The sequence below is a fragment of the Hypanus sabinus genome, chromosome 22 (genome assembly GCF_030144855.1).
Source record: "Hypanus sabinus isolate sHypSab1 chromosome 22, sHypSab1.hap1, whole genome shotgun sequence".
Classification (NCBI taxonomy): Eukaryota; Metazoa; Chordata; class Chondrichthyes; order Myliobatiformes; family Dasyatidae; genus Hypanus; species Hypanus sabinus.
In genome coordinates this window covers 58,513,212-58,540,786 of record NC_082727.1, presented here as the reverse complement: position 1 = coordinate 58,540,786, position 27,575 = coordinate 58,513,212, and the positions used below count along the sequence as shown (strand labels likewise).

The following is a 27,575-nucleotide window of genomic DNA, read 5'->3' as shown; positions in this document are numbered from 1 at the left end:
TCAAAGTCATGTAAAGGGGTTAAAATCTGAATTCATTAAACATTGAAGCATGTGTCTACCCACTGATTTTGTTGCCCCGAGAATAAGATATAACCTATTTTTGACAAGTTTTCATCTTCTCTGCGGAAGACAGCGAAACCCTCAACCACTACATGAAACCAAATAAGTCACAAGGAGGTTGGTAATGAATAATCCATTTTATATTCCAATGGTACCCGCAGCTTTGAGTGGTGGATTTCTGCCAGATAACACGGCTGCAAAGAAACCACATGACGCAGCTGATGTTTAAAGAAAACAGACATAAGCCCAGAACACATCATTAGCCACAAAACTGTTGTTTAATGCAATTTCTTAATGAACAAAATAGTTGATCCTAATAATGAAACAAAATAAAATGTTTAAACAGTAGCCAGGTTGCTGGTGATGCACAATTATTTCCTTGTCAAGTTTTTATGATTTAATGAGGTCCACTGGGACTGACATCTGTCAGTCAACTGTGACTTTTTGACACTATTACAACTTCAAATACATTTCCAGGCAGGCTGTTTTCTTCAGGTTTGAAATACTGAAATGATCTGACAGGTTTAAAAAAAAGAAAAAAAATGTATAGTGAAGAGAGCAATTTTTTTTTACAGTGGGCTAGACAATCTGTGCTGCCATGGTAATAAAAACTATAGAGGTCATTATCTGATGAAGTTTGTGGAATTGGTAGAATTTAAGATAATGATAACCTCAATGGGTTCTACCCACATGGGATGGTCAGATCTGCACAATTTTGTTCACTGTTAATTTCCGCCTTTGAAGCCCTCAGCTCTGAAGCAAAAGCAAAGAAAGCCCCCCACCAAGCCAGTTCCAAAATAAGACAATTCAGCCTGCCTTAAACAGAATATCAAATGCTCCTCATCATGTAGCTGTGGACTGACGTCAGGCATGCTCGAGGTTTTCTGACTTTACATGAAGCATTTAAAATTGTAGCAGTAGCTTTCAGAATGCCAATTTTCAGTTCTAATCTTTATAAATTTTAGCACAGCAACATTTAATTATAATACAATATTAGTACTGCAGGTAGGGCCCATTGGGTAATCATTTATTTCTAGTTATTTGTTTTGTATATGAATGTAATTTCCATAATGTTACATGATGTATTTGTGAGCGAGGGAGTGTCACAATCATTAATTAGGTGTGTACCTAAATCTAAACCAAAGTAAAATCAGGAATTGGGCAATCCACTTGTCCTTTGGACCTAGGAGCTGTGCATGTCAGTGCGTCACTCTGTCTTTTTTTAAAGCTAACCACAGTTCTCCATCATTTATCCTCTGTAGATATAACCTGCAAGCTGTTGACAGATCTTACACACAGATACAAAGGCCTGTAGCGCACCAACATACAACCCCATCACAACAAGACTTAAAATGATTCTACTTTTCTCCCTCTTCTCCCAGCACTGAACAACCGAGAAGTCCTCGTGATGGCAGATTCATTAAAAATCCCAGTCACTTTCTCAACAACAACAAATAGAATTAAGCAAACAATGATATAAAGTATTTTTTACACACTGTTTTGAGCCAGAGTCAATGCACAGTAGAGGAGAATCTGTCAGTGCAAGAAGATGATTCATGTGACCAATTTGTCCTAATTACACTGAACAAGCAGTTTGTCGTTATTAATCACAGAAGAATAGAGACGTATCAGTGGCCTCTGACAGCAAAATAAATGGCCAGTGCGATGGTAAGGAGAATGATGGCGCCCAGGATAAACATGAGGATCCGATTCTGGATGATCCTAGACAGGGAATTTTAAAAAGGGGGCAAAAGGGAGGAGACAAAAAAAAACAATAAAGGGATTAGAAACCGCACTAATAAAACCCTTATTCAGCTAACTTCAGTGATCAAAGATGTCAGTCCTCAGACTAGAGGTGCTCATGTAGATGTAACTTCTGAATTGCATTGAAGCTTGGAGTAACATCAAATAGAGGCAGGTTTATACTTTTACACTTCTACATGAAAATACACATATTGGATATAATTCCTGCTGTTTGCTGAACACTGTCAGCTCCTGTTTATAGCGATGGTTTGAAAATTACTTTCAAAGTGTACATTAAACAAACATATAAAGCACAAAATCGCAAGTATACTGAACTTAAAAAAGACAAGTGCACTAAGGTACCAAGCATGCAATTATTGTCGATTATGTGGATGTCAAACTCTTAAATGCCCAGTAGAGAAAGAAAGAAAATTGTACATACTGAAAATCTGTTTTAAAAAAAACAGGAATCACTGCAAATACACAGCAGGTCTGGACTATCATCTCAAAAGATTAAAGATAGGTTAACATTTCAGGTGTGGAACCTTTGGCAGACCAGTTTTGATCAAAGTCTACACACCTTAAATATTAATCTGTCTTTTCTCTTTACAGTCACTGATAGACCTGCTGTGCATTTCCCATGTTTTAAGGCTTTATTTCTTAATGTCTAGGTTTTTAACAGGAAACAAATGAAAGAAAACATTGAGTGTATGTGAAAAGCATTATTTCTCACCAAACAAGCAGAAATTGGATTGGATTGCAAATGATACGTGTCAAATCACTAATACTCTCTATCCGACACTCCAAAGAGGCTGCTCTCTATCCAACTGACAGGTTACAAAATTATCACATTTGCTGACATGTCTTCCGCAAAACTGCTTTAGTTTTTGTCCACACTCTAAGCAGGAGATGAATGACCACCTCTGTCGCCATTCATCATTCACTGCGAGTGCTGGATCCATCTTGCTATCTGACTACTCCTGCCACAAGGATCAACACAAAACCTTCAGCAACCCCCAATGCTAGCCAGCTTGTGCCCTGACCACAGAAACAACAAAGGAAGTGTATAAATGCTCTTAGCCTTTCAGTATAATGAAACTTGCCTGCAGACCTGGGGTATTGTCAATGTTTTCAGGAAAGAACTCCTAGAACCAAACCACAAGTTGAAAAGGACGATAGCAGAGGAAGCATTGCTCCATTAAAGCTTCAGTATCTCTGTTACTACCTTACAGAAGCTACTTTCAAGTGTATCAAACTGCATAAAAACCTCCCCTGGACATTACATGGTTACTACAAGGTTTTGAGGTTTTTAGTTTCTGTCTTTTCTGGTATACAAATACTAAGTACACTCAGTTCAGCTTTTGAACAAAAGAATTCTGCAATTTCATCACAGAAACTGATTTTAAACATTTTATGTAAATACAATTTGAAATTTAAGTAAATTCCTTACACCAGTTAGATTGTCAAGATAAATATACCTCTGAAAGCATTTATTAAAAGATAATCAGTATTTCTTCCTGCATTTAAAAAAATACTAAAATGATATTATAATGCTAAGTTTACATTAAAAATACTGGAGGGAAAATGATGTCAACCTACTTGTAATTTTTATTTTTTGTCTTTCAAGGAAACAAAGTCTAAATAAATAAATCTATATATCAAATCAAAAATCACCTTAAGATATTTTGTATAAAATTTAACAATGCCATCATTAAATAATTAAGATTTTGTTTGTAGTCCACAAATGTGGCAGCTTCATATTGAGTCTGTAACACAAAGATACTTTTTCACATAATTGAGTTTAAATCCACTTCTCTTTAAAAATTTAATTTACTTCCCTTGCCTATTTTTCAAGGACCATCTATATTCTGATATCCTTGCAGTCACTCTATTAAGAACCTGCTACACAGCCATTTAAATGGACTTGAAATCAAAACTATAGCAAGATGAAGGAGATGGCACAGGCTTAATTAAAATGTGTGACTTTATATGTTACTGTTTTGCTCATCCGATATTAGTATTTCTTTTATAGTATGAGCAAGAGTAACTAATCAGTTCCTCAGGACACTTTTCCACAAAGATGCCATTAAATTCTGACTGCAGCAGGATTTCTTATTGCTTATATGCTTTGCATTCTTCTGTATCATCTTCAAGGCCATTGATGGTAGATATAACAGAAATCAATCTTTATGCCAGAACAAATCAACAAATCTTGAAAATATCCGTTGCAGAAAAGCACAAAAAAATGACAGGCAGATCGATTCATTCACAAATGGCTCGATAACAAACTATGCCAATATCAAACACGTATTTGGTGCCCTACATAAACACGATAACTCATCAAAAAAATAAATAACCATTGAAGCCTTGGAAAACGCCTGTTAAAAATTCACAAAGTGGAATGAGTTGTGCAGGTAGTCTACTTCCTCTGTGGTAAGTGCAAGCTACTGAACTGTAACACAGCATGTTGCTGTTTGTCCATTGAGAAGTCAGGCATAAACTTCTGTGTGAGAGCTACAAATGGATAATTTGTGATCTGGTCATCAGCTGGGTAATGGGGACGGAAGCAACAGAGGTAGGCGCATGAGATACACGGTTGATCCATATCCCACAGCAAAGGGAAGAGATGAAAGTGAAACGGTTGCTTGTTTATCTTCTGTCTGCCAGCTCATGAGTGAAACAAGAACTTGGATAATGGTTACCTGCTAGGAAGTGCTGCCAGTTCTCAATACATTTTTTGAATATAGATTGTGACCCAAAAATAAAGCAATTGTGCATATAAATATCTAGGCATTCCAGTTATTGGAAATAATGGCTTAAAGTATCCAATTATACCATAATGGATTTAATTAAACTATCGACAGTCAGGAAGGCTAAAATTTGCACTGAGTACAATGTTCAGACTGGCTAAATCTAAATCTACAAGTTGGCCAGTTTAAAAACCCAAATCTGAATTATTTTCTGAGCTAAGAATAGATGAGTTCATACTAATGTGAAACTACATGTGCATCAGGAACTTGGTCTGCTAATGTATTTTTATACCATTTGACAAGCTTTTATTTACTGCAATAAAAGAATGACATACAGAAGACCCCGCAACTTTCATTATGCTGAGTTTGGCATGTTATCAGCTATATTTCATTGGGATTTTGAGGAGATTCGGTATGTCACTAAAGACTCTCGCAAATTTGGACAAATGGAGAGCATTCTAACTGGATGCATCACCATCTCGTCTGTTTGGGGGGGGGGAACCACTGCACAGGATTGAAAAAAGCTGCATAAAGTTGCACTATGGGTACTAGCCTCCCCAGCATCAAGGGAAGCTTCGAAAGGTAATAACTCAAAAAGGCAGCATCCATCATTAAGGACCCCATCATCCACTCTTCTTATTGCTACCATCGAAGAGGAGATGCAGGAACCAGAAGACACACACTCTCGGTTTTAGGAACAGCTTCTTCCCCATCTGAATAGACAATGAACTCATAAACATTTCCTCAGTTTTTTTTTCTTTTCTTGCTTTCTTTCTGCACATTTATATTTTGTCATCAAAATTATACTCATGATACACAGTTACTTGCATGCAGTGACACAGCAGGCCAATATGTAATTCAGGCAAGTATTCAAATAACTATCCTAATCCAACCTGCACTTCGTTAGCTTTGTGAATACAGTATGTTGTCACCTGCCTCAATGTTGATGCAACTGAACACTGTGAATCTCCTGTACTTGGCAGTAGATGCAAACCAAATCCACTTCTGAAATTCACAGAGTAATTAGTAACATGAAGCACCCTATTAATTACATAATTATTAATAATTACCAATCATCACCCATCCATTGAAATGTTTCCACACCTAATGATCTCACTTTAAGAACTCTTTACCTTGTTATTTATTGCTATTTATTTATATTTGCAATTGCAGAGTTTGTTGTCTTCTGCACTCTGGTTGATCTTTCATTGAACCTGTTATTACTCTATAGATTTGTTGAGTATGCACTCAAGAACATGAATCTCAGGTTTCTCATTCCTTCTGTATTGCATTAGACACTGACTTCTATCCATTTTTCTTCACCTTCCTCTATCGCTTCTTTATTATTTTCCAATTCTTGAATCTCTGGTTAAGTTAACTGCTTGATGGCTGTTCTAAACACTCTGGTCTCAGACACATTATCAGCTGAAACTTCCAGTAGTTTTGCAGACATTCTGAGGGGTAAATCTGGCTGAACTATGGACACTGAACAGAAAACTTAGCAAACATTGGTGATATCAATAGACCATTTCCATTTCTTTTATAACGATTCAAGAGTCTAAATATTGTAACATACTGCTTTCAAAATCCTGTTAAGTTAATTGGGAAATGGGTTTCTTGTTCACCTTAACACAATACAAATTACAGTCTGATGGACGATCAGGTATACGTGGATGCATTAAAGTTTATCTTTGGATGATTTATTGGGCCCTGTACAGTTATATACAAATATAGTCCCTGTAAAATGATCTTACTTATTGGGTCAATTACCACTCTTTGTTCTCTGTTTCATGTACAGCTATGGGCCCCATCAGGACTTTTCCTGCCTGAAAAACTAGTCCCAGTCCAAGTATTAGTCACTCTTCCGAAGGCCCACACTGTCCATGACACCACAGGGTCATTGTCACCATTTTCTGAAAGACAGTTCTGGCAAAATGGCAGAATGGTCAAGGAAAAATCCAGCAACTCACTGCAGCCTTCAAATATCCAGCCATTCTGGACTGGAAATCCAGTGTCATTGGTTGAAGAGAACATCGCAGACAAATATTAGATTGTTAGGCTAATATGCTATTTAAAATCACATTTTAAATTAAATCAGAGGCATCCACAGTCTAAATTGAGTTAAAATCTGTTTTTGTACTTGTTTGTGGAAAAAACATACTCTAAAATGATGGCCACTCTCTCCTCCTCTGTGGAGAGATTTTAAGAAATGGGAGGAACAGCTTTATAATAGAGGTGAGAAAATATCTCACAAATACTGTACATACATAAATAACAAACATCTTTCTCCAAATTACTAGCAAGTTGTAATGTTTTCCAGTGACATACAAATAAGGAGGTGGAATAATATTTACACAGCATAGTTCTATGCTTTATTCAGCACATCATTTCACATCCGGTCTTGAAACACCAGATATACATTGCTTCTGCCCCCACATGTGGATATTTTTCGCTCCCTATCTTGCTGGACCATGCAGTACACTCAGCCAAGATCAGGCAGGAAACTGATTTGATTTCAGGCCTTTATAACCAAATAACAATTACAGCACGGAAACAGGCCATCTCGGCCCTTTTAGTCCGTGCTGAACGCTTACTCTAACCTAGTCCCACTGACCCGTACTCAGCCCATAACCCTCCATTCCTTTCCTGTCCATATACCTATCCAAATTTTTTAATATCTGTTAATAAACAAATATTAAAAAATAAATTTGTTAATATTGTGTCTGGAAAATGAGAAGGAATGGACCTGGTCACCCTCAGCTCCTGTTGGGAAGCATCTGCATTCACTCTGAGAACCCAGTAACTCTGCAGGAAGGAACACTGGTGCCTGTGGATACAGCACCAAATATTATTTGCTTTCAGGATATACTGTAAAGCATATACAGGACAATTGTTTAACCAAATAAGCTTTACTTAAACTCAGAATTGAGAAGCCTGTTAAGTCAGGGTTGACCATGGATGTGGCATCCTAGCTGTCTAGAGCAGTACGATATGGAGAGCAAGCTGTTGCCCATGTAGCAAGCTCCCTCTCTCCATGCACCTGATGAACTCAAAGGAACGGCGGAGACCGATACAGTTTGGCACCAGCGACGTTGCAGGAGTTGCCAGTCAGTGTAGGACTGCCTTAGGGACCCCATCTCCGGATTTTTCCTTCGGGTTTATGACTGAAGCCTTCCCCATGAGTGGGTATAGCCGCAAGGCAGCAGAAGCTTGAGATCAGAGTTTTCCTTTTCCTAGATGAGGTGCAAATGAGCCCCATCTGCTTGAAATAGAATTATATCAGCAATTATGACTAAGGCTACATCCACACTGGACCGGATAATTTTGAAAACACTGGTTTCGCATAAAAACAATAGGCGTTTTAGAAAATATCTCTATCCACGCTGAAATGGAGATTTCGGTGAATCTTCTCCTCCTGCGCATGCGCAAGACACATCTACCGAAAACAAGCGACATGTTTGGTGTCGAATCTCGCCATAAAAATGCGCGTTTTTGTAGTTACAGACTAGAAAAACTCAAAACGATGGACAGCTGTTGGCTCTCACGCAGGAGAACTTAAAACTAAAAAAAAAACAAATACTGGAGCGTACGGCGGCAACTGACAGGGAATTCATGGACAGATTGACCCGGCTGACGATGAATATTGAAAACTGACCAATTCTGTTGCATAATAAAGCACCTTGTTAAATGCATGAATGTTTTAATGTCTGCTTCAATGTTAACTTGTATTTCCATACAATGTTACATTAGGCTGTTACACATCCATTGTCAGAGAAGTTCTTGCATAAATAGGTAAATCACCTTCATACGAGCAAGGACAGAAAACAGGGCAAAGTGAGTATACTTATTTATTCAGTAAGTTATGGGTCAAAGTATTTGTTGAGTACATTTCTAACTCTCCTGGCTTCAGTCTCTTTGGCGTCTGTTCTGAAATTGTTAGGTTGCGTTTAAGAAAACAATGAAGTGGCTTGCTGTCGTCTGACAGCTTTTTCAGAAGTCTCCAGTTACCCCATCCACACTGATCCGGCCAATCCGGCGTTTTCAAAAATACACACTTTGGAGAGTGTTTCTGAAAAGCTCTGGTTTCAGGGGACGAAAATGCTGTTTTAGTGTGGACGGAGAGTAAAAAACAAAGAGAAAAAGCTTCGGTTACAGATTTATCCTGCATAGTGTGGATGTAGCCTAAGATCCAGTGTCTTTGAAAACCGAAAGAGGTGATCTGATTTGAGGCAACACAGCTAAGTATAATGTTGTTATATCACCAGTATCCATGGATTCAATTCCACCATTGTCTGTAAGGCATTTGAACGTTCTCCCTGTGGCTTTCCTCTGGGAGCTCCAGTTCCCTCCCATATTCCAAAGACGTACAGGTTAGTAGCTTAGTTGATCATATAGGTGTGATTGGGTGGTGCTGGCTCACTGGGCCAGAGGTCTGTAACCGTACTGTATCTCTAAGTAAAAAAAAACATATACACGTGTAAGCATTCAATTTTACTATTATTTTCATAGGGAATCTAACTTCATTTAGATTTAGAAGAAATCCTCAGGGCTCTTTTGACATAAATTCTTGGTACTTTTGTTTTAAGTTGTCTGAATTGGTTGAACAGAGAACTTGCAGATAATGGTTTGTTTCCAAACAGTAATATGATATTTTATGCCCAAGCACTAACAAAGAAAAAGCCAGCAAGGTGTGTTGTTTTGTCCTCTTGATGGACATTTTACTGTTGGCTTTGTGAGATAAAGAACAGACTAGTCATAGAAAGACCTGACCTGTGGCTTTTCATTCACCTGGGAGTATTGGGCTTGGGTTGTGGAGGGGGGAAGCTGTTCAAAGTCTAGTGGCTCTATTCACAATTTCCAAAGAGCGCAAAGATGCAAATCTTCGATAGTTCTCAAACTGAAATATACAAACACCCGGATTCAGGGAAGAAAACTAACCATCGTGCATGTAGTTGGACAGACCAGACAAACATTCAAATGTCTGCAAGATTTATACTAACAGTAAACAGAGTTTAACAGAGAAATTTCACATGAGCACGTCAGGAACTTTAAATCAGTTCATGCAGAGTGTAAAGTTTGTACAGTGGATTCTGGCTAATTGCGCCCAGTACATTTTGGCGCAATTAAGCGACTGCCCAATTAGCCAAAATTTCATGGAAATAGTTAAAAACAGATAAAAAAGACAAACTGAGTAACAAATTATGTATTTAAATGAAATGTAGAACAAATTAGAACACTATCAATACCTCTACAGTACTATATAGTGTGTTCCTAATTGTTATTGGCAGAGGAATTCATCCAGCGCATTTGTACACTGCCACATTCTTTTAATTGACTGTATATGAACAAATTCAGAACAGATGCCTAGTGTAGATATGGACTGCCTTCATACAATGCTATCAACGATTACATCCTCCAAATCCTCATTTTCATTGCAACATTCAAGATGGTCATCAATACCTTTAAATTCTTCACAGTTCCTAACTTGTTGAAGCAGTGAAATAGTTTCATTTTCACTCTCAGCCATTTCCAGCATCTCCAAGCCCGAATGCTTGAAATCATAGTGAATAAAACAGGTCTGAATTGTCTTACGCTAACTATCAGTGACAAAAATCACTGCTTTTTGAACACAAGCACACACAACTGATGCTAATTTTAAAACTGTTTGCTCTAAGCACAGTGTAGTGTCTAACGACCACAGAAGTGTCTGCATTTGATGCCAGTTAGAAACTGTCTGATAATAGTCTCCTGCTCAATTAAGTGGCATAGTGTCCCAAATAATCAAAGGGAATCCCAGCTATTTTCTTGATTAGTTTTTGTTCTTATCCCAAGTAAGCAGCTGCCCCGATTAAACGATGGCCCAATTAACTGGGATCCACTGATTCATCCACGATCCAAGATAACAGAGGATTTCAGTTGTATTTATAGATACAACAAAACGCAATCTAGTTTAAGGTCCTTGCTTATTTTATACAAAAACAAATGTCATTACATATGTGGCTTTGTGGTCGTGTCCAATTAACCCTCAGTGGGAAATGATTCCATTTTTAATGAGGTGTAAGTAAATACCAAAAGCAGACAAAGACCACAAGCTAGGCTTCTGCTGTCACTTTATAAGTACTGACACCGGAGGACTGGATCTTGTTTCGCCTTTTACAATGTGGGAACAAAAAAAATAACTCATGTAATAAGAGATTTGTGATAAAATAGATCCATTCTGTGCACTCCTTCCCTTAGTAAGTCTTACACTTTGCTGGGGAACTTTGAAAGGAACAAATCTGCACTTGTAATTGTTTTACCATAATGGATTTGGAATGCTGATGGAGTTAAATCTCCTGTGTTTGTTCGAACCTGTGACAGTAGGGGGTGAAAGCAAGAATAAGACCGGTAGGTGCATGCAGGCTAAGGAAATCTACCCCACCTTTGTTAGTTCCAGTGATAAAGAGAACAATCCAACCAAAATTGGAGGGAGGGAGAGAGAGGGGGAGGGAGTGAGAGGGGGGAGAGAGGGGGAGGAGAAAGGAGGAGAGCAAGAGAAAGTGGGAGAGGGAATGAATCAAGTTACAGAGCAGAAAGTTAATACAATAATATCACTGGTGTAAGCCATTGTTGGTTTACTGAAATTTTAAAGTTTGAAATACTATACTTAAAAAATTGCAAATGCTTATTATACTTGTATTGCAGGAGAAGTAAAATGGACCAAAATACCAATTTCAATCATGCAAGTGACTTCTTTCTATATATCAGTTGCAGATCAAACAGATTATAAAAAATATATTACATACAATAAAATGACATCACAAAATACAAGATGAAGAGTTTCAAAACCATTTCTTTTTAAAGCAAACATTCATAAATATTCAAGCTTTGCAGGTAATAATCCGGTCAGATGTCAGGAGAGAAAATGAAACCTTTTGCAGTAAGGTCTTTACACATAAACATCTTAACATGGACTGTTCCCCGCATTTTTCTAGGAACGTTAGTAGTTGCCTCCAGCACATTTTACAGCTGCAGCCTCCCAGCACGTTTTAGGTGGATGGATATTTTTTCATCAGTACAGTGCAGATTGGATGATTTCCAAACTCGGCATCTCCTTGATGATCAGTCAGATGAAACCAAGGCTTATTCCCTGACTAGACTGAAATCAGAACAACACTCAGAACATGGCTTCTGTAATGTATTTGTATCACATCCACAGGTGTACAAGATGGGGCCAACTGCAACCAGAACATCGCTCGTCTCCATGCACCTGAGGCTAACAACACACACTCCAGGCAAATTATACTTTAATGACCATACAGTTCAAGAAACCTTTTCCTTTTTATCTTCAACATTATTCTTTACCTGCACTTACTCAAGACTTTTAGAGACAGCTTTCCTGATCCTCAAACAAATAATACTGGATCACTCAGGCAAAATTACTAAAAAATCAGATAGAAATGAGCTCAAACCTTTGACAAAACCCACCTTATTTTCTAGAATTTTTGGCACAGATTGTGTCTGGCAAAGGAAGAAAATACCTGCCTAGTTTCTCTTATCCTGCTCTAGTTGCTTTGTATAGACCACTGAGGACACCAGACGCTGGCTCAAACTCAGACTCACTCTGTATACATATAAAAGTTGCCGAGACACAAAGAAGTCAACAAGGCCTTCCTGAAGCCTGAGAAGTGGAGGAACCACCTGCGCATTCTTTCTGCCCTGAGGAGATTCGGTAAGCATGCACAGACAGAAATCAAACCGAAACAAGGAAACAACCTCTCCCTCAATGTTGCTAAAACAAAGGAGTTGGTTGTGGACTACAGGAAGAATGGAGACGGGCTAACCCTTATAGACATCAATGGATCTGTGGTTGAGAGGGTGAACAACTTTAGGTTCCTTGGCATCCACATCACCGAGGATCTCACGTGCTCTGTACATACTGGCTGTGTGGTGAAAAAGCACAACAGAGCCTCTTTCACCTCAGACAGTTGAAGGAGTTTGGTATGGGCCCTCCAAATTCTAAGAACTTTCTATAAGGCCAGATTGAGCATCCTCACTGGCTGCATCAATATCTGGTATGGGAACTGCAGGATTCTGCAGATTGGTGCGGACAGCCCAGCACATCTGTAGATGTGAACTTCCCACTATTCAGGACATTTACAAAGACAGGTGTGTAAAAAGGGCCCGAAGGATCATTGGAGACCCAAATCACCCCAACCACAAACTGTTCCAGTTGCTACCACTTGGAAATGGTACCGCAGCATAAAAGCCAGGACCAACAGGCTCCGGGGACAGCTTCTTCCACCAGGCCATCAGACTGATTAATTCATGCTGATGCTACTGTACTTCTATGTTATATTGACTATCCTGTTGTACATGATATTTATTATAACTCACTATAATTGCACATTTGCTCTATCCATGCTATTACCTTTCCTGTAAGTACATTTCTTATCTTGCCGAGCAGCCTTGTCAACTGGCACAAGGGTGTAATTGGGTGGTGTGGGTTCGTTGGGACCCAAGGGCCTGTTACTGTGCTGTATTTCTAAATAAATAAATAAACAAAACAATCTTTAAAAATATTCCCTTGTCTTGCTCTGTTCTTATTTCCTGGTACGTTAACGCTGTACGGTAGACTAGTGGTTAGCACAACACTTTACAGTACCAGCAATCAGGGTTCAATTCCCACCACTGTTCGTAAAGAGTTTGTTCGTTCTTCCCATGACCGCATTCGTTTCCTCTGAATGCTCCGGTTTCCTCCCACAGTCCAAAAGTTGGTAGATTAATTGGCCATTGTAAATATTGTAAATTGTCCCGTGATTAGGCTGGGGTTAAATTGGGGGATTGCTGGGAGGGGGGGGGGCTGCTCAAAGGGACAAAAAGGGCCTATTCTGCACTGTATATCAATCAATAAATAAAAATAAATGTTAGAACTTTAAGAGGAATTAGTTACAGCAAAATGATATTATTGTTAGGTTTCACTCTATTTAAAAACCATTGAATAACCTGGCTTAACAGTATACCCCTGCTCTTTTACAGCTTCAAAACACTTTGTGTTGCATCAGAATGAACGAAACAGCCATTGCTTGTTTACCTCAGAAAATAATCACATAACATGAAAGAAAGCTGAAAATGTAGCAACTTCTCAAAAAAAACCACTGCAATAAATGTCAGCGTTGGAAATAACGTGAAATGGCTTTAACAGAAGTAGTGTGTGAAATATCCACTGCTGTGACATGTTTGTGGCCACAGCCAGCACTTTGCTTGGCTCCTGCATTGTGCTTGTTTAAGAAACCTTCCACTTAAATCCACAGAGAAGCACTTTTTAAGCAAGTTACAGAAATTATTAGGATTGGTGTGAATTTTGATAATCTTAATTATGAAATAAGTGAAGGAAAAGAAAAACGGAGGGAGCAGAAATTTTAAAATTTCTAACGTCAATGACAAGCTATAGATTCAAGAATTCTAGGAGCTTACTCACGCAACTGCAAAAGCAAAATGAAAAAAAAAGCACATTGAAATATAAACAAATGAAACCTAATTTTCCAGGAAGAATTTTCAGCACAAGTGGTCAATGAGCCAAAATTTTACAATATTACAACAGATTTAGGAATCCAACATAGTATTTTACGAAGGGTGATTGATAAGTTTGTGGCCTAAGGTAGAAGGAGTCAATTTTAGAAAACCTAGCACATTTATTTTTCAACATAGTCCCCTCCTACATTTACACACTTAGTCCAGCAGTCGTGGAGCATACGGATCTTGGAAATAACCCATCCTTCTACTTTAGGCCATGAACTTATCAATCACTCCTCCTGTGGACACTTTCTGGAGGTCCAAGATCTGTATGCTCCACGAATGCTGGACTAAATGTATAAATGTAGGAAGGGACTATGTTGAAAAATAAATGTGCTAAGTTTTCTAAAATTGACTCCTTCTACCGTAGGCCATAAACTTATCAGTCACCCCTCTGATTTGCTTTGGGCTGAATCATGTAGCATTTGCCTTTGCATTTAGGCCTGAGGAAAACTATAAAGCCAATGGCACACAGAAGGCAAGCCTTCTTTTAAATTGTGTACTTTCTGTTCTTCGGGTGGTGGGATGAAGGTATTTCTCCAACAAAGGAAGGGAAAGGCACTCCTTTCCCCTGCTAGCCTGTAGGTTGCCCTTGGGTAAGGAGTAGCACTTGCTTAGCCCCCTCCAAGTTCACGTGAAGCTACGGGAGCAGGTGGTGGATGGTCATACGAGAAGCTGGTGCATATCACAAGTCCTAGTTATGCAACCACTCACACTAGGGAGTCAATCTCTGAAGAGTATTGATAATGGCTGGGGTGACCTGTTTGTAAAGACTGCCCAGAAGAAGGCAATGGCAGATCACTTCTGTAGAAAAAATTCCCAATAACATTCATGGTTGTGGATAGAAAACGTCATACATCATGTTCTAAAGTTTTGTTGACTTGTTTATGAAAAACATTTTTAATTGCCATTCTTATTTCTTTGGAGTCAATGAAGCTCAAACACTTCTTGAAGATCTTAGACTGGAAGAGCTGGTGGAAAAGAAGCTTGCTTGACCAGAGAAAAGTGGCATAGCAGAGAAGTTGGCATGCTACAGAACAGACCTTCCATTGTAGCTGTAGGACTCGGATGTGAAGAGTGTGATTTGGAGGGATCAGACCAGCATAACCAGACACAGGCCTGGGGCACCAGCTGCAAGAGAAACCATTGCCAGTCGCAACAATATCGCTGCTGGTTTCAGGGAAGCCATTACCAATTAGTTTTCCTTGCCCTCAGGCTTTGCCAAGCATAATCCCATGTTGCTACTTTCTGCCTGGGTAACCTTCCATGTCACTAATGGCTTTTCCTCATTACTAGACATCCTGTAGAAAACCCTACGCTCCTGCACTACGTCATCACAGGTCAATACATTCTGTTATGTAGAAGTTGCTTTGAGTCCCGTGGTGGGTGCCTCTCTATAGCATTCTGCTGCTGTGTGATTCATGTGATGGGATTGTCACAAAGTCTTTCATTTGCTTGATTTGCCATTGCAGAATAATTCAGACATACTGAGGGAGAGGGAGGCAGGTATATTGGTTGGGGGTAAGGCAATTAAAATTCTGTATTACCATATAACAATTAAAGCATGGAAACAGGCCATCTTGGCCCTTCTACTCCGTGCTGACGATTACACTCACCTAGTCCCAGTGGCCTGCACTCAGCCCATAACCCTCCATTCCTTTCCTGTCCATATACCTATCCAATTTTACTTTAAATGACAATACCGAACCTGCCTCTACCACTTCTACTGGAAGCTCAAATTACCTGGTTACATTAAAGGATTTCTTGGTCTATTCCTATCATCAACTTGTTCATCTCAATCTCTAGGTTTTTAATATCATCCACAATTTCATCCTACATTAACAGCCACTAGAAATTTGAATCCTGTATTTTAAATGTTATATTCTTGGCATTTGGGTCGCAAGATAGAGATGAGTGTCTACAAAAGGAGGTGTAAGACACTGCTTCCCTTCACTAGCCATCAGATCACCCTTGGGCAACGCGTAGCACCTGCTTAGCCCCCCCCCAATCAGGGTCACGTGAATGGCCATATGAGTAGGAGGTAGATGGTCGTACGAGCAGCTGGTGCGTATCGTAAGTCCTGGTTATGCGACCACTGATGCCAGGTTGACGATCTCTGAAGAGTATTGATAATGGCTAGGGTCAACTGTATTGTAAAGGCACTGCATAAAGAAGGCAATCACAAACCATTTCTGTAGAGTTTGTCAAGAGCAAGCATGGTCATAGATCATGATCATCCATGTCATACAACATGGCATATAATAATGATAATTCTCGGTATAAGTCTTTATAAATTGATAATAACGTGTAAAGGTTTATGCCAGGAAATTGCATTAGAAAATATACTTACGGCTTCTTTATGTGTTATATATCTATTTGTTATTATATTATATTCTTCTATTTGCACAAAGTTTGAAGCATGTGGATCAATCTCTTGTTGAAGCCTTGATCATGATGTGGAAATAATAGGTATAATTCACCTAATGCTTAAGTAACTTCCCAGCTATATTTTAATGTATGTGGAGACACCTTTGACATACACTTCTGCTTAACTGACAGAAACTGGACTAACAGGTCATAATGTAAGATCTTCAATGTTAACTCAGCTAAACAAGGAATATACCTGCAAGTTCAGAACCATTTGTGATTCAGTGGGTTCTTATTGGAAACTGGGCTACCTCTGTAACATAGGCCTTAATGTGCTGCAGCTCATTGGTTGGAAGCACATACAATGGTGACAACTTTTATGAACTGTGAGCTTCAGTTTTTGCTCCTGATGAGCACTGTGGAATGGCTTGATCATTGTATTGGGCTCAATGAAGACATCCCAAAGTGCCCAGTGGGTTTTGCATTAAACTGACCTGGGTAATTCCTCTCCCATTGACTTCCTTACCATTCCTCTGCATTTTACACAGTGATCTTAATTCCCCCCCACCCCCACTATTTTTCACGAGCCCCATGACTATAAGGAGAACTAACTGAAATACCATTGGCCTGATTCTGGAGGTGTGGATGGGATTGGAGCGCACAAGGTGGTGGTGAGCAAGACTGCAGCTGCAGCTTGTAAATCTTCTTTGGCTAGTACTGCCTTTAAGTGAGGACGGAACATGCTCGGGAGTGCCTAAAGGAGGGGTTCCTAATCTGGGGTTCATGAACCCTTTCCATGGCATGAAAAAGGCTGGGAACCTCTGTCCTAAAGCAAGGATATCCCCTTTTGCTTTGTGAGAACTCATGTGACATTGGTGCAAATAGTGGTGTCAATATTTAATACATCAAAAATCGGTGAAATCCAATTTTGAGACATTGGAATTCTATAGTTTAATGCCATAGAATACATACAATGTACAACCTGAAATCATTGCTCTTCGCCGACATCCACGATACAGACAGAAAAAGCCCAAAGAATGGATGACAGAAGAATGTTAGAACCCCAAAGCCCCTCCCCACTCTGATGCACAAGCAGCAACAACATCAATCTTCCCCCTTGCTTCATCAAGCATCAGACCCCCCCCCCCCGCCCACTATCTTCCATGTAATAGGAAGCCCACAGAGACCGTGATCAAAAAGTCCATCAAAAACTATTGTCCATCCTAACACTTCCACATCACAACAGGTTCCCTCACTCACTAATAAGGCAGAGCGATATTGCTCCTGCCACAGCGAGGGCGACCAACAGCTCATTGCAGCTTTGCTACTTCGAGGTCCCCCGACCTGAGAATCAGCAAACCCTCTCTCATCATCAGGAGAGAAAGGCGTGAGTGAATTTTATTCCCATATGCTATCACGTTTCTTTCTGTGTCCAGCCTCTAATTTTTTTTATATTAGTAATGCATTTTTCCCCTGTTGTTCCACTGCCCCTTGTTGAGCTCTTCATAAAAGTCCAAATATGTATTTATTTACGGGCACATCTCGGGCTAACCCGAGGGACTGGCCTAACTGGCCTAGTTTAGCAGTCCCCTTCTTTGCTATATTATTCGTTTATTTAACTACTGCGGAAGGAGGACCATTCTGCAAGGAAGAAGCAGTTTGCAGGAATGGAAAGAAGGGTAGCTCATAAACAAGATCCTCACCAAATTCAATGTCAATTAAAAAATACAGTCGGCCAATGACTGAAACCAGAGTTGCAATTAAATGGGTGTAAAGCTAACAAACTTGGTGAGAAATGGGTTGTAACACGAGGTCTACAAAAATCGACACAAATAAAGCCAAAGATATCTGGCAAGCATTCACTCAAAAAAACAAAATCTTTCAGCTTTGTGGAACAGCTGGATCTCAATTCACAATGCTGTTGAAAGGGTGTAACAATAACCAGGCAACTACTCCTTGAAACTATGCACTTCATAAATTTTTATTGTTTGCCAAGCATTGAAATCTCATTAGGGCTCATAATTCTGCCGTACTTTGTGACCCTCCCTGATAGCAAAGCTCAGGAATTCAGCGAGGACGTGCACTGCCGGCGAAGGTGCATGTCACGCTACTGTGCAAGGATTCGCTGCGCTCTAATTCACCGATACATCATGCTATCACGTAACAGTCTGACTATTTGTTTTACCACTTCAGCTGTAATTCATATTTGTGGCTTCTGCAGATATACAACATCCACTGTGACTACAGCATCTGTTCAGCAGTTGTACCGAATTTGATACCCACACTAGGTTTTGAGGCATTACATTATTCAAGTACCCCTTCAGGTTACGGAGGCATTTTCATAAAAAGCATTAAAAAAAACTGTTAAGGGCAAACAATGCAAAATGTTATCCTCCAGGATTACCGAAATGACCGATTCTGTGTTACAGTGCCTGAAGGCGAAAGCTGTGCTCAGAATGGTACACCAGAGGCCAATCCTGGGAAATGAGAACAAACAATGAATCTCTTTACCAGAGAAACACATTTTTCATTATATTTTTTTATATTGTTATTTAATTACAAATTTCACTGTTAAGACTACAGGCACCAAAACACATTTTATTTTTAATGGCAATGGTTTCTTTGGGCATCTCTATTGGAACAATATTAGTATAGCAACTATTTTGGAGTGATGACAGACCTGGGGTACAACACTGGGTTAGTTCTGATCTCTGGCAGAAGAAATCTAAGTTCCTGCTCACCAGCATCTGAATAACAGTTCAATTTTAATGTTAATGTGCTGATAGAACAGCTGGTCCCTTGTTAACATTAAAAAAGATTAAAATGGATTTTGAAAAAAATCCTATTCAGACGGCATGGTAGTGTAGTGGTGAGCACAACTCTTTACAGTACCAGGAATCCAGGTTCAATTCCTGATGCTGCCTGTAAGGAGTTTGTACATTCTCCCCGCGACCACATGGGCTCCCTTCGGGTGCTCCAGTCTCCTCCCACAGTCTGTTGGTACGTTAATCGGTCATTGTAAATTGTCCCGTGATTAGGCTAGGGTTAAATCGGCGGATTGCTGGGTGCCACAGCCTGACGGTCTGGATTGTGTGTGTCTGCACACTTGAAGTCTGCTTGCCATTTTGAATGTTTTGCACCTTGGCCCCAGAGAAACGCTGACTCGTTCAGCTGTATCTATGGGTGGTTTCAATGATAATTAAACTTGATTTGATTTGAAGGGCCTAGTCCATGCTGCGTCTCAATAAATAAATAAATAAATAAATAAATAAATAAAGCCATGTATTAGCTCCTTAACTGCTAGCAAGGAAACTTTTTGAACTATCCTTTAGTGTGGGGTCTTATCAATAAAATTCCTAGATTCAATCTGGGTAACTTCAAATTTAAAATATACTACCCTTACATATCAATGCAATAAATCATACAAGTACAATCTACATGGTAAAAATACCTCATTTTGTGCAGCTCAATGATTTTATTGATCAACTTAATTATTAATAATCTACAAGCACTGGTTACTTTTGCACGACACATGCCAACACCTCGGGTTGGAGGTGTGCTTAAGAGATGAAATTTGAGGTCAGTGATGAACTTTGTTCTGTATTGTGGACTGAAACTCATCTGTCACTGGTTGATAACCACAGTCAATACTTGTATTATTATATTCTGTACCTGAGTAACGAACAGATGGGAGGGAAGTTTAAAATGCACATTTTGACAGAAAGGAAGACCTGATCTAAAGTCACACACTTGCATATTTAAAAGGGCCATTTAGTTTCAGAAAAAAAATGTTCACTGTTATCAAAACTTAAGGACACACATCTAGAAAATTATTGCACAGATTTGTGGAAGTACATGCTCATTCCTAATAAAACAATAATGTCTTTTAATTTATTTTGGATTATGTGGGTATCAACTTTTTATTTCACCCCATATCAATGGAATACACCTTCGCTCAACACTTTGTTGAATTTCAGGGTTAAGTTCCCTATATCTTCCTTATTATGCACATTTCACACATTCTTGTCCACTCCTGGTGAAAAGCTTCCATTGTGGCGACACATTTCCTGGCACATCCGAACCGACTCACAATCAGATAGCCTACGGGGGTTTGCGAGCACAGAGCTTTGGAGCCTCTGCGCCACGAGGGAGGTTTAAAAGTGAGGCTGAAGATTTCGAATAAAGTTTTTTCCTTCGACTGCAGTTACCGACTCCGTGTCGTAATTTTAGCGCTGCGTGTAGCACACCGCTACACCATTACTATTCCTATCTATTACTTGCCAAGTCCTGTAAAGTTGATACTTTGCCCATACGAATGAAAAAGAAAACATAGTGCCTTGATTGTTTTAATATCCAGAGTCCTACTGTGGAGAATCTTCTACTGGTGCTGATAATGGATGAGTATGTATGATAAATCAAACCAAAGTACAATACAGGGAACATGGGGAAATCTGAAATAAAATACTCAAAATGCAGAAATTATTCAGGTCGGGCTGCATCCGTGAAGATATACATGACAGACATTTCAGTTTAATGATTGGACATCATGAGTTCCCATCAAAGGTCATTGTTGTGTATTTAACCTGTAACATCAGAGGTGCTCAGTTTATTAATAACTTTCACAGACTGTATCTTGTGAAACACTATTCTACCTTATCAGTACTGTCTTGTTTACGTGTATTTATTTAGTTAGTTTATTCAGCAACATAGTGTGGCGTAGGCCCTACGATGCCCAGCAATCCCTGACAAACTCAATTAACTCCAACCTAATTATGAGTCCATTTACAATGACCACTTAACCCACCCAGTACATCTTTGGATTATGGAGGGAACCAGAGAACCTGGGGAACACCCATGCATTCCACGGGAAGGACATACAGACCCGTTCCAGACAATGCCAAAGTGAACTCCGAACTCAGGAACACCCCAAGTTGTAAGTGTTGTGCTAACTGCTATACAACTGTGGTGCCCAGTAATGATCATATATTTTCTGCTACGTGAGACCCAGCTTAGGAGATACTTTCAAAGTTTGGAATCAAAGGCTTAAGAATGATTTTCCAAAAAAAACAAGCACTTTAATATGGCATGAAGCTATGAGGTTAGCAAGTGCTCAGTCAAATGTTGAAGGAAAGGGTCACTGGGAAACCTGGCCAGAGGAATTTAACTTTTGTAAATGCTTGTTAAAAGTTCTATTTTTCCTTTTCAAATTCAAGGCACTTGCAAAAATAAGCCTTCAGTAGCTCTCTGGTGTCTAGAGTATTTGGGATGGAAATTTTATTACCTGATTAGACACTGCTGAAATGTTCACCTTTAAAAATAAACTGCTCAGTAACAATAAGCAGTCAAAACTGAGATCAAAGTGAGCAAAGCATTGAAGAATTTTGTTTCATAGCATGATGTACTTTAAATCTAGAAAATGAGCTATCCACTTTATGCTCTATAAAATCTAGCTTGCTACTTTAACTTAGGAATAATATCCTTTACTCACACCTCTTAATGCACACAGCACTGGGGTACAATTCCATAGTGAGGATTGGGGAAGCTATTCTCAGCTTTTGCAAATGGTCAAATACAATGTGGAGCCATAGACGGTTAACAAACTATTCAGTCACAAGTCCAGTCCTGTTTTCAGCTGCTTCCCTCCAACCCTCCAAAACAAAAGCATTTTCCAATGGAAGTCTGAACTTTTCCCTTCCCAGCTCGGAGGCATGGAGAGATCCTTTACCCATTCTTCCCTGATAAGCTGCAATTAACTTTGTAAATCCAATAACTGAATCTAGGAGTTTACTGATTGTAGCAAAGGTACAACATCTACTTTGATCAATTAATTGGTAAACATGGTATTAGGGAAATTTCAGACTTAATTATTTTTAACATGAGTATAATTTTCAGTATATCACATGTTCATAAATCCTATAACCAGTTCTCCACTGTTCTGGCTAATTTAATCTCACAGTAAATTTATTATAAAAGTACATATATGTCACTATACATATACAACCCTGAGTTTCACTTCCACTGAGATCAATGGTGAACTCTGAAGACTGTTCTGCACTGTGGGCTGCAACTCAACAGTCACTGATAGATAACCACAGTCAATATTTGTGTTATTTTATTCTGTATCTGAGCAAGGAACAGATGGGAGGGAAGTTTAAAATTCAAACTTGAATACAATGGAATCAATGACAAACTACATGCAAAGAAATTAAATCCACAGTAAAAATAATTTAATCTTAAGTGTCACTAATACCATGTTTACCAATCTGCAAATGAAATCAAACTATGCAAATACAAAAAGACCCAAATAATAATAATAATAATAATAATAATTAAGCAGTAAATAATATTGAGAACATGAGTCCTTGAAAGTGAGTCCATAATCTATAGTCAATTTCTATCTTTATGTTCTCTAGATCCCATTGCAGAAAATCCAATCTATTGTAAGCTTTGCAGTCTATGCCAAAGAGCACCAGAGCTGATGTATTACTCATCACAGTCAACGTCCTTTGCTTCCCTTTTCCCTGCTTGCTTTCTCCTCTTCCATCTCTTCTGAAACAGATCAATACCCAGTTGTGTATAACTACCTTTGGAGGAAGGAAGTGTCTACCTCTGTATCTTCCAAGTGATCAAACTTTCTTGTGGTTAATTAAATTACCATGGGAGAATAACATTGTTCTTTAATATACAAACGTACATATGGAAATATACTAAATACTGATCTAGGCAGAGATCAGTAAGTGGAGAATAAAACAGAAGTTTGGTAACTTTATGTCTCAGTTCAGTCATGGTTTAGATCAGAATTCCAACGTAGCACATAATGGCTGTCATTACTAATTTCCATGCTTGCTACGTCACATTTGGAATTTCAGAAACTGTAATGGAAAAACAAAAGTTCTAAAGAAGCTCTTGATAAACAAAAATAAGGATTATGTAATATAATATTTGGTTACCTTCACTCAATGTATAACTACATATGATGTGTTTGTAGAAAGTAATTCACAGCAAAGCTGAAAGAACATGGGAGGTTCAGGGACAGAAGGTTATGTGATCACAGCCAATGCAGGAATGGAGTAGGAAGTCTAGGCCAGAGGACTGCCTCACTTTAAAGCTGTTGTTTACCTATCTATTTATTTATTTATAGGGATACAGCTTATTGCTGCCATCTCAAGACAATGACTGCTGCTCACACCCGATGAGTAAAGTTCCTGAGTTTTATGTTATAAACTCCACTGAAATTGCAAACTTTGGAATGCATTTGTTGCTCTCTACACAGCCTCCTGCGTTTTACTGATGCCTCTTGTATTTTGGTGCCCACCACAGAAAACTGCATGTGAAGAACTGATAACAAGATCACGGTTGATCAGGATGTTCACTGACATTGCCTTTGGTGTATTATTAAATATTCTGTGGCTTTGATGATTTCAGCACCTCATTAGCCAGGCTTTGAATCCATTAAGAATTTGAGTTGTCTTTTAGTATCGTTCTTATGTATTTCATCACCATTCACTGAGGATACGTCCACACTGCACCGGATAAATCCGTAACCGAAGCCTTTTCTCTTTGTTTTTACCCTCCGTCCACACTAAAATGGCATTTTCATCTCCCGAAACCAGAGCTTTTCAGAAATGCTCTCCAAAGCGTGCATTTTTGAAAACACCAGATTGGCTGGATCGGTATGGATGGGGAGACTTCTGAAAACGCTGTCAGATGGCAGCGCTATTTCATTGTTTTCTTGAACACAACCTAACAATTTCAGAACAGGTGGCAACAAAACTGAGTTAGAAATGTACTCACCAAATACTTTGACCCATAACTTACTGAATAAATAAGTACACTCACTTTGCCCTGTTTTCTGTCCTTGCTCGTATGAAGGTGGTTTACCTATTTATGCAAGTACTTCTCTGACAATAGATGTGTAACAGCCTAATGCAACATTGCATGGAAATACAAGATAACACTGAAGCAGACATTAAAACATTCATACATTTAACAAGATGCTTTATTAATGCAACAGAGTTAGTCAGTTTTTCAATGTTTGTCGTCAGCCGGGTCAATCTGTCCGTGAACTCCCTGTCGGTTGCCTCCGTACGCTCCAGTATTTGTTTTCTTTTACTTTTAAGTTCTCCTGCACGAAAGCCAACAGCTGTCCGTCGTTTTAAGTTTTTCTAGTCTGTAACTACACAAGTGCACACATTTACGGCGAGATTCGACACCAAACATGTCGCTTGTTTTCGGTAGATGTGTCCTGCACATGCGCAGGAGGAGGAGATTCACAAAAATCTCCATTTCAAAGTGGATAGAGATATTTTTAAAAACGCAGAGTATGGATGCCTGTCGTTTTTACGTGAAACCGGCATTTTCAAAATTATCCAGTCTAGTGTGGATGTAACCTTAGTATGAATGGGGTAACACAGTAGCGTAGAAGTTAGTCCAAAGTTTTACAATACCAGCAACCTGGGTTCAAAACCATTTGCCCCAAACTCCACTGCTGTGTCTTCTTTGTCAATGGAACAATATGCTGGGTCCAGGATAGGTCCTCAGAGATTTTCACACCAGGAACCCGAAATTGCTCACCCTTCCTACTTCTGATCCCTTGATTTCCTCTTCCTGAAGTCCACAATCAGCTCCTTGGTCTTACTAATGTTGCTAAGACCCCACCCCAGCTGACCTATCTCCCTCCTGTATGTCTCCCCATTTTGGTGAGTCTGATTAACAGCCCTTGCATTCACCATTCTTCCTCTTTCTAGTTTGCTGCCAGAGTGCATTGTGCACTTTTACTTTAAGTGGCTCTTTAAATGGCTGATTTCTCATCAATTTCCCAATAGGAATGCAGCCAATAAGTTGTATAGTGAGCTCTAGTTTCACAAGATCCTTGCACATGCTATCTGCTGAGGCATCAGTTTTTATGCATAACAGAACTTACAGGCTGAGATGTTAAACCAGGTAGATATAAGGAAAGATCCCTTGGCATATTCAATAAAGAGCCTGCTTTTTCCCCAATGCATATGCCAATAATTATCTGTCAATCAACATTACTAAAGCAGATTATCTGGACATTAAATTGTTGTGTGGAACTATACCATGCAAAAATTGGCCAGTTAGTTTCCCTACACTACAACATTGAATGCTTTTCGAAAATATCTGTTAACCACAAAATATTTTGGGTTGCATTGTTCTTTTTTATTTATATATTTCATCTTCTAATCAAGTTACATTGTAGAAAAAAAACAGACAATGAAATTGGCTACCTCACTTTCAAGGGGCATCCATAATATAAAAGTATGTGAAAATTTACATTCCTTTGGTAGATGCAATACCACACCAGGTTTCAGAGAGCTAAAACAAAACTGACACTGTAAAGTAGGATTGTCTACTAATTTATTCCCAATCTGGAATGTGGTTGGATGGATGAAAAGCAACAGTGAATGTAGTGTTTTCAATATTTCAGTAATATTGTAATACATATTTGATTAAGGATTCTTTATCTATAAAATTCATCATGGGTTATATGCAAGAAGTATGTGAGTGGCATATGTCAACACGGTACCACACCATATGTGCGTGGAAAACGTTCAGGGAGGTTGCTACCTATGGCAACCATGTTAACATCGAGAAACCCGTGGATTCTGTGATCAGTTACACAGAGAAGTACACAGAGAAGTGCACTGAGGATCTTAGCATCACGGAACACATCCAGGTGAGGGCAAATCAGAAGCAATGGCTTACTGCAGGGGCCTGAGCACGCTGAGGAATTGTGATGCTGCTTCTAGATCGGGTGATGCAACAGCTCTCAGAAGCAAGAACCTGCTTTCTTGCTCCATCAGGAAGGTGAAATGGGAGCACTCTCAGAGAATTTACAGCCCTAAATAAGCTCCTCCAGGAACAATGGGATGTTTTAGAAGTATGAAGGATTACTGCAATATTCTGTTTTTTTTTATGGCTTGAGATTACTTGCCTTTGTTTGCAGTGCATACCTCTAGAGTTCTGTTTGGAACACTTCAACGACTGTGGCATTCTGTTCAGAGATCCAAAGACGACAAAACTAATTGTTTTCGATGTGCTAATTAATTAACTAAGTAATTTCTTAAGTTTTAGGTAAAGTTACTGTGCCAGCCTTATGCTGGAGTTAATGTAGCTGAGACTGCTTGATGCCCAGTGCAAATCACAGCTGGCCATACTCTTGTGTACCATGGACACCTGAACTGCTTCCACAAAGGGAAGACAGACCGCTTTGCTGTTCCTTGAATAGTCTGAAAATAGGGCTTTTGGTATTTTCAACCCAGAATTTGCCTTTGTAACAGAGACTAAATGTCTAGATTGGCTGTGATTACAACTTGGATTTGACAACACTTGGTATTTTCCTGGAAGTACAGTATTACATGGAACAGAAAACATTGTTTTCTTGTCCACAGCCTACCTGTTTTCAAGTTTCCCCCACTGCGATGAAAAACACTGGAGAACAAAGATTTTGCTTCCTGAATACTTTGCATGTACCATCATGCAATTTCCCTATCTTGCTCCACTTTTTAAAAATCACTATATTTGTTATTTCAATTCACAATTCAAGTCAGAATAATTGATACTAAAATTAAGGAAGGCATTTTTGTTGGTCCACAAATCAAACCGGTTATCAATGACAGGCAATATGAAGAACTTCTAACGGGAATGGAGATAATCGCATGGAAGGCATTCAAGGAAGTCGTTGAAAATTTTCGTGGTAACTACACAGCACCTTACTACATACATCCAGCTGGTTGACAACGTGCTTCAAACATACAAAACCATGAAGTGCAACATGTCACTAAAGATTTATTTTCTGCATTCCCATTTAGACTTCTCTGCAAACCTTGGCACTGTCAGTGGCAAGCACGGTGAAAAGTTTCACCAGGACATTGAAGTCATGGAGAAACTGTATGAGGGCAACTGGAATCCATCAATGCTTGCTGATTATTGTTGAACATTTAAGTGAGAAGCCTCAGACACTGAATACAAATGAAAACTATCAACAAAACCTTTTTAGCTTAGTTAAACTATATAAGGATAAGCGCCATTATGCAATTAAACACCTTATATACAATAAAAGTTGATTTCTTGTTTCTC

At 39.0% G+C, this 27,575-nt stretch overlaps 1 protein-coding gene across 2 annotated transcripts in view; it reads right to left on the bottom strand.

Annotated features, from left to right (window-relative positions):
* Positions 1 to 319: 319 nt before the first annotated feature.
* Positions 320 to 27,575, bottom strand: part of vti1a (vesicle transport through interaction with t-SNAREs 1A) — a 325,999-nt gene continuing 298,743 nt past the window's right edge. For both annotated transcript variants that reach the window (XM_059947840.1, XM_059947839.1), the window contains exon 8: positions 320 to 1,782. Coding sequence is in view for 1 of the 2 variants with exons in the window: in XM_059947839.1 (XP_059803822.1) it covers positions 1,689 to 1,782 (94 nt within the window). In the remaining variant the exon portion in view is untranslated. The remainder of the gene's footprint in view (positions 1,783 to 27,575) is intronic.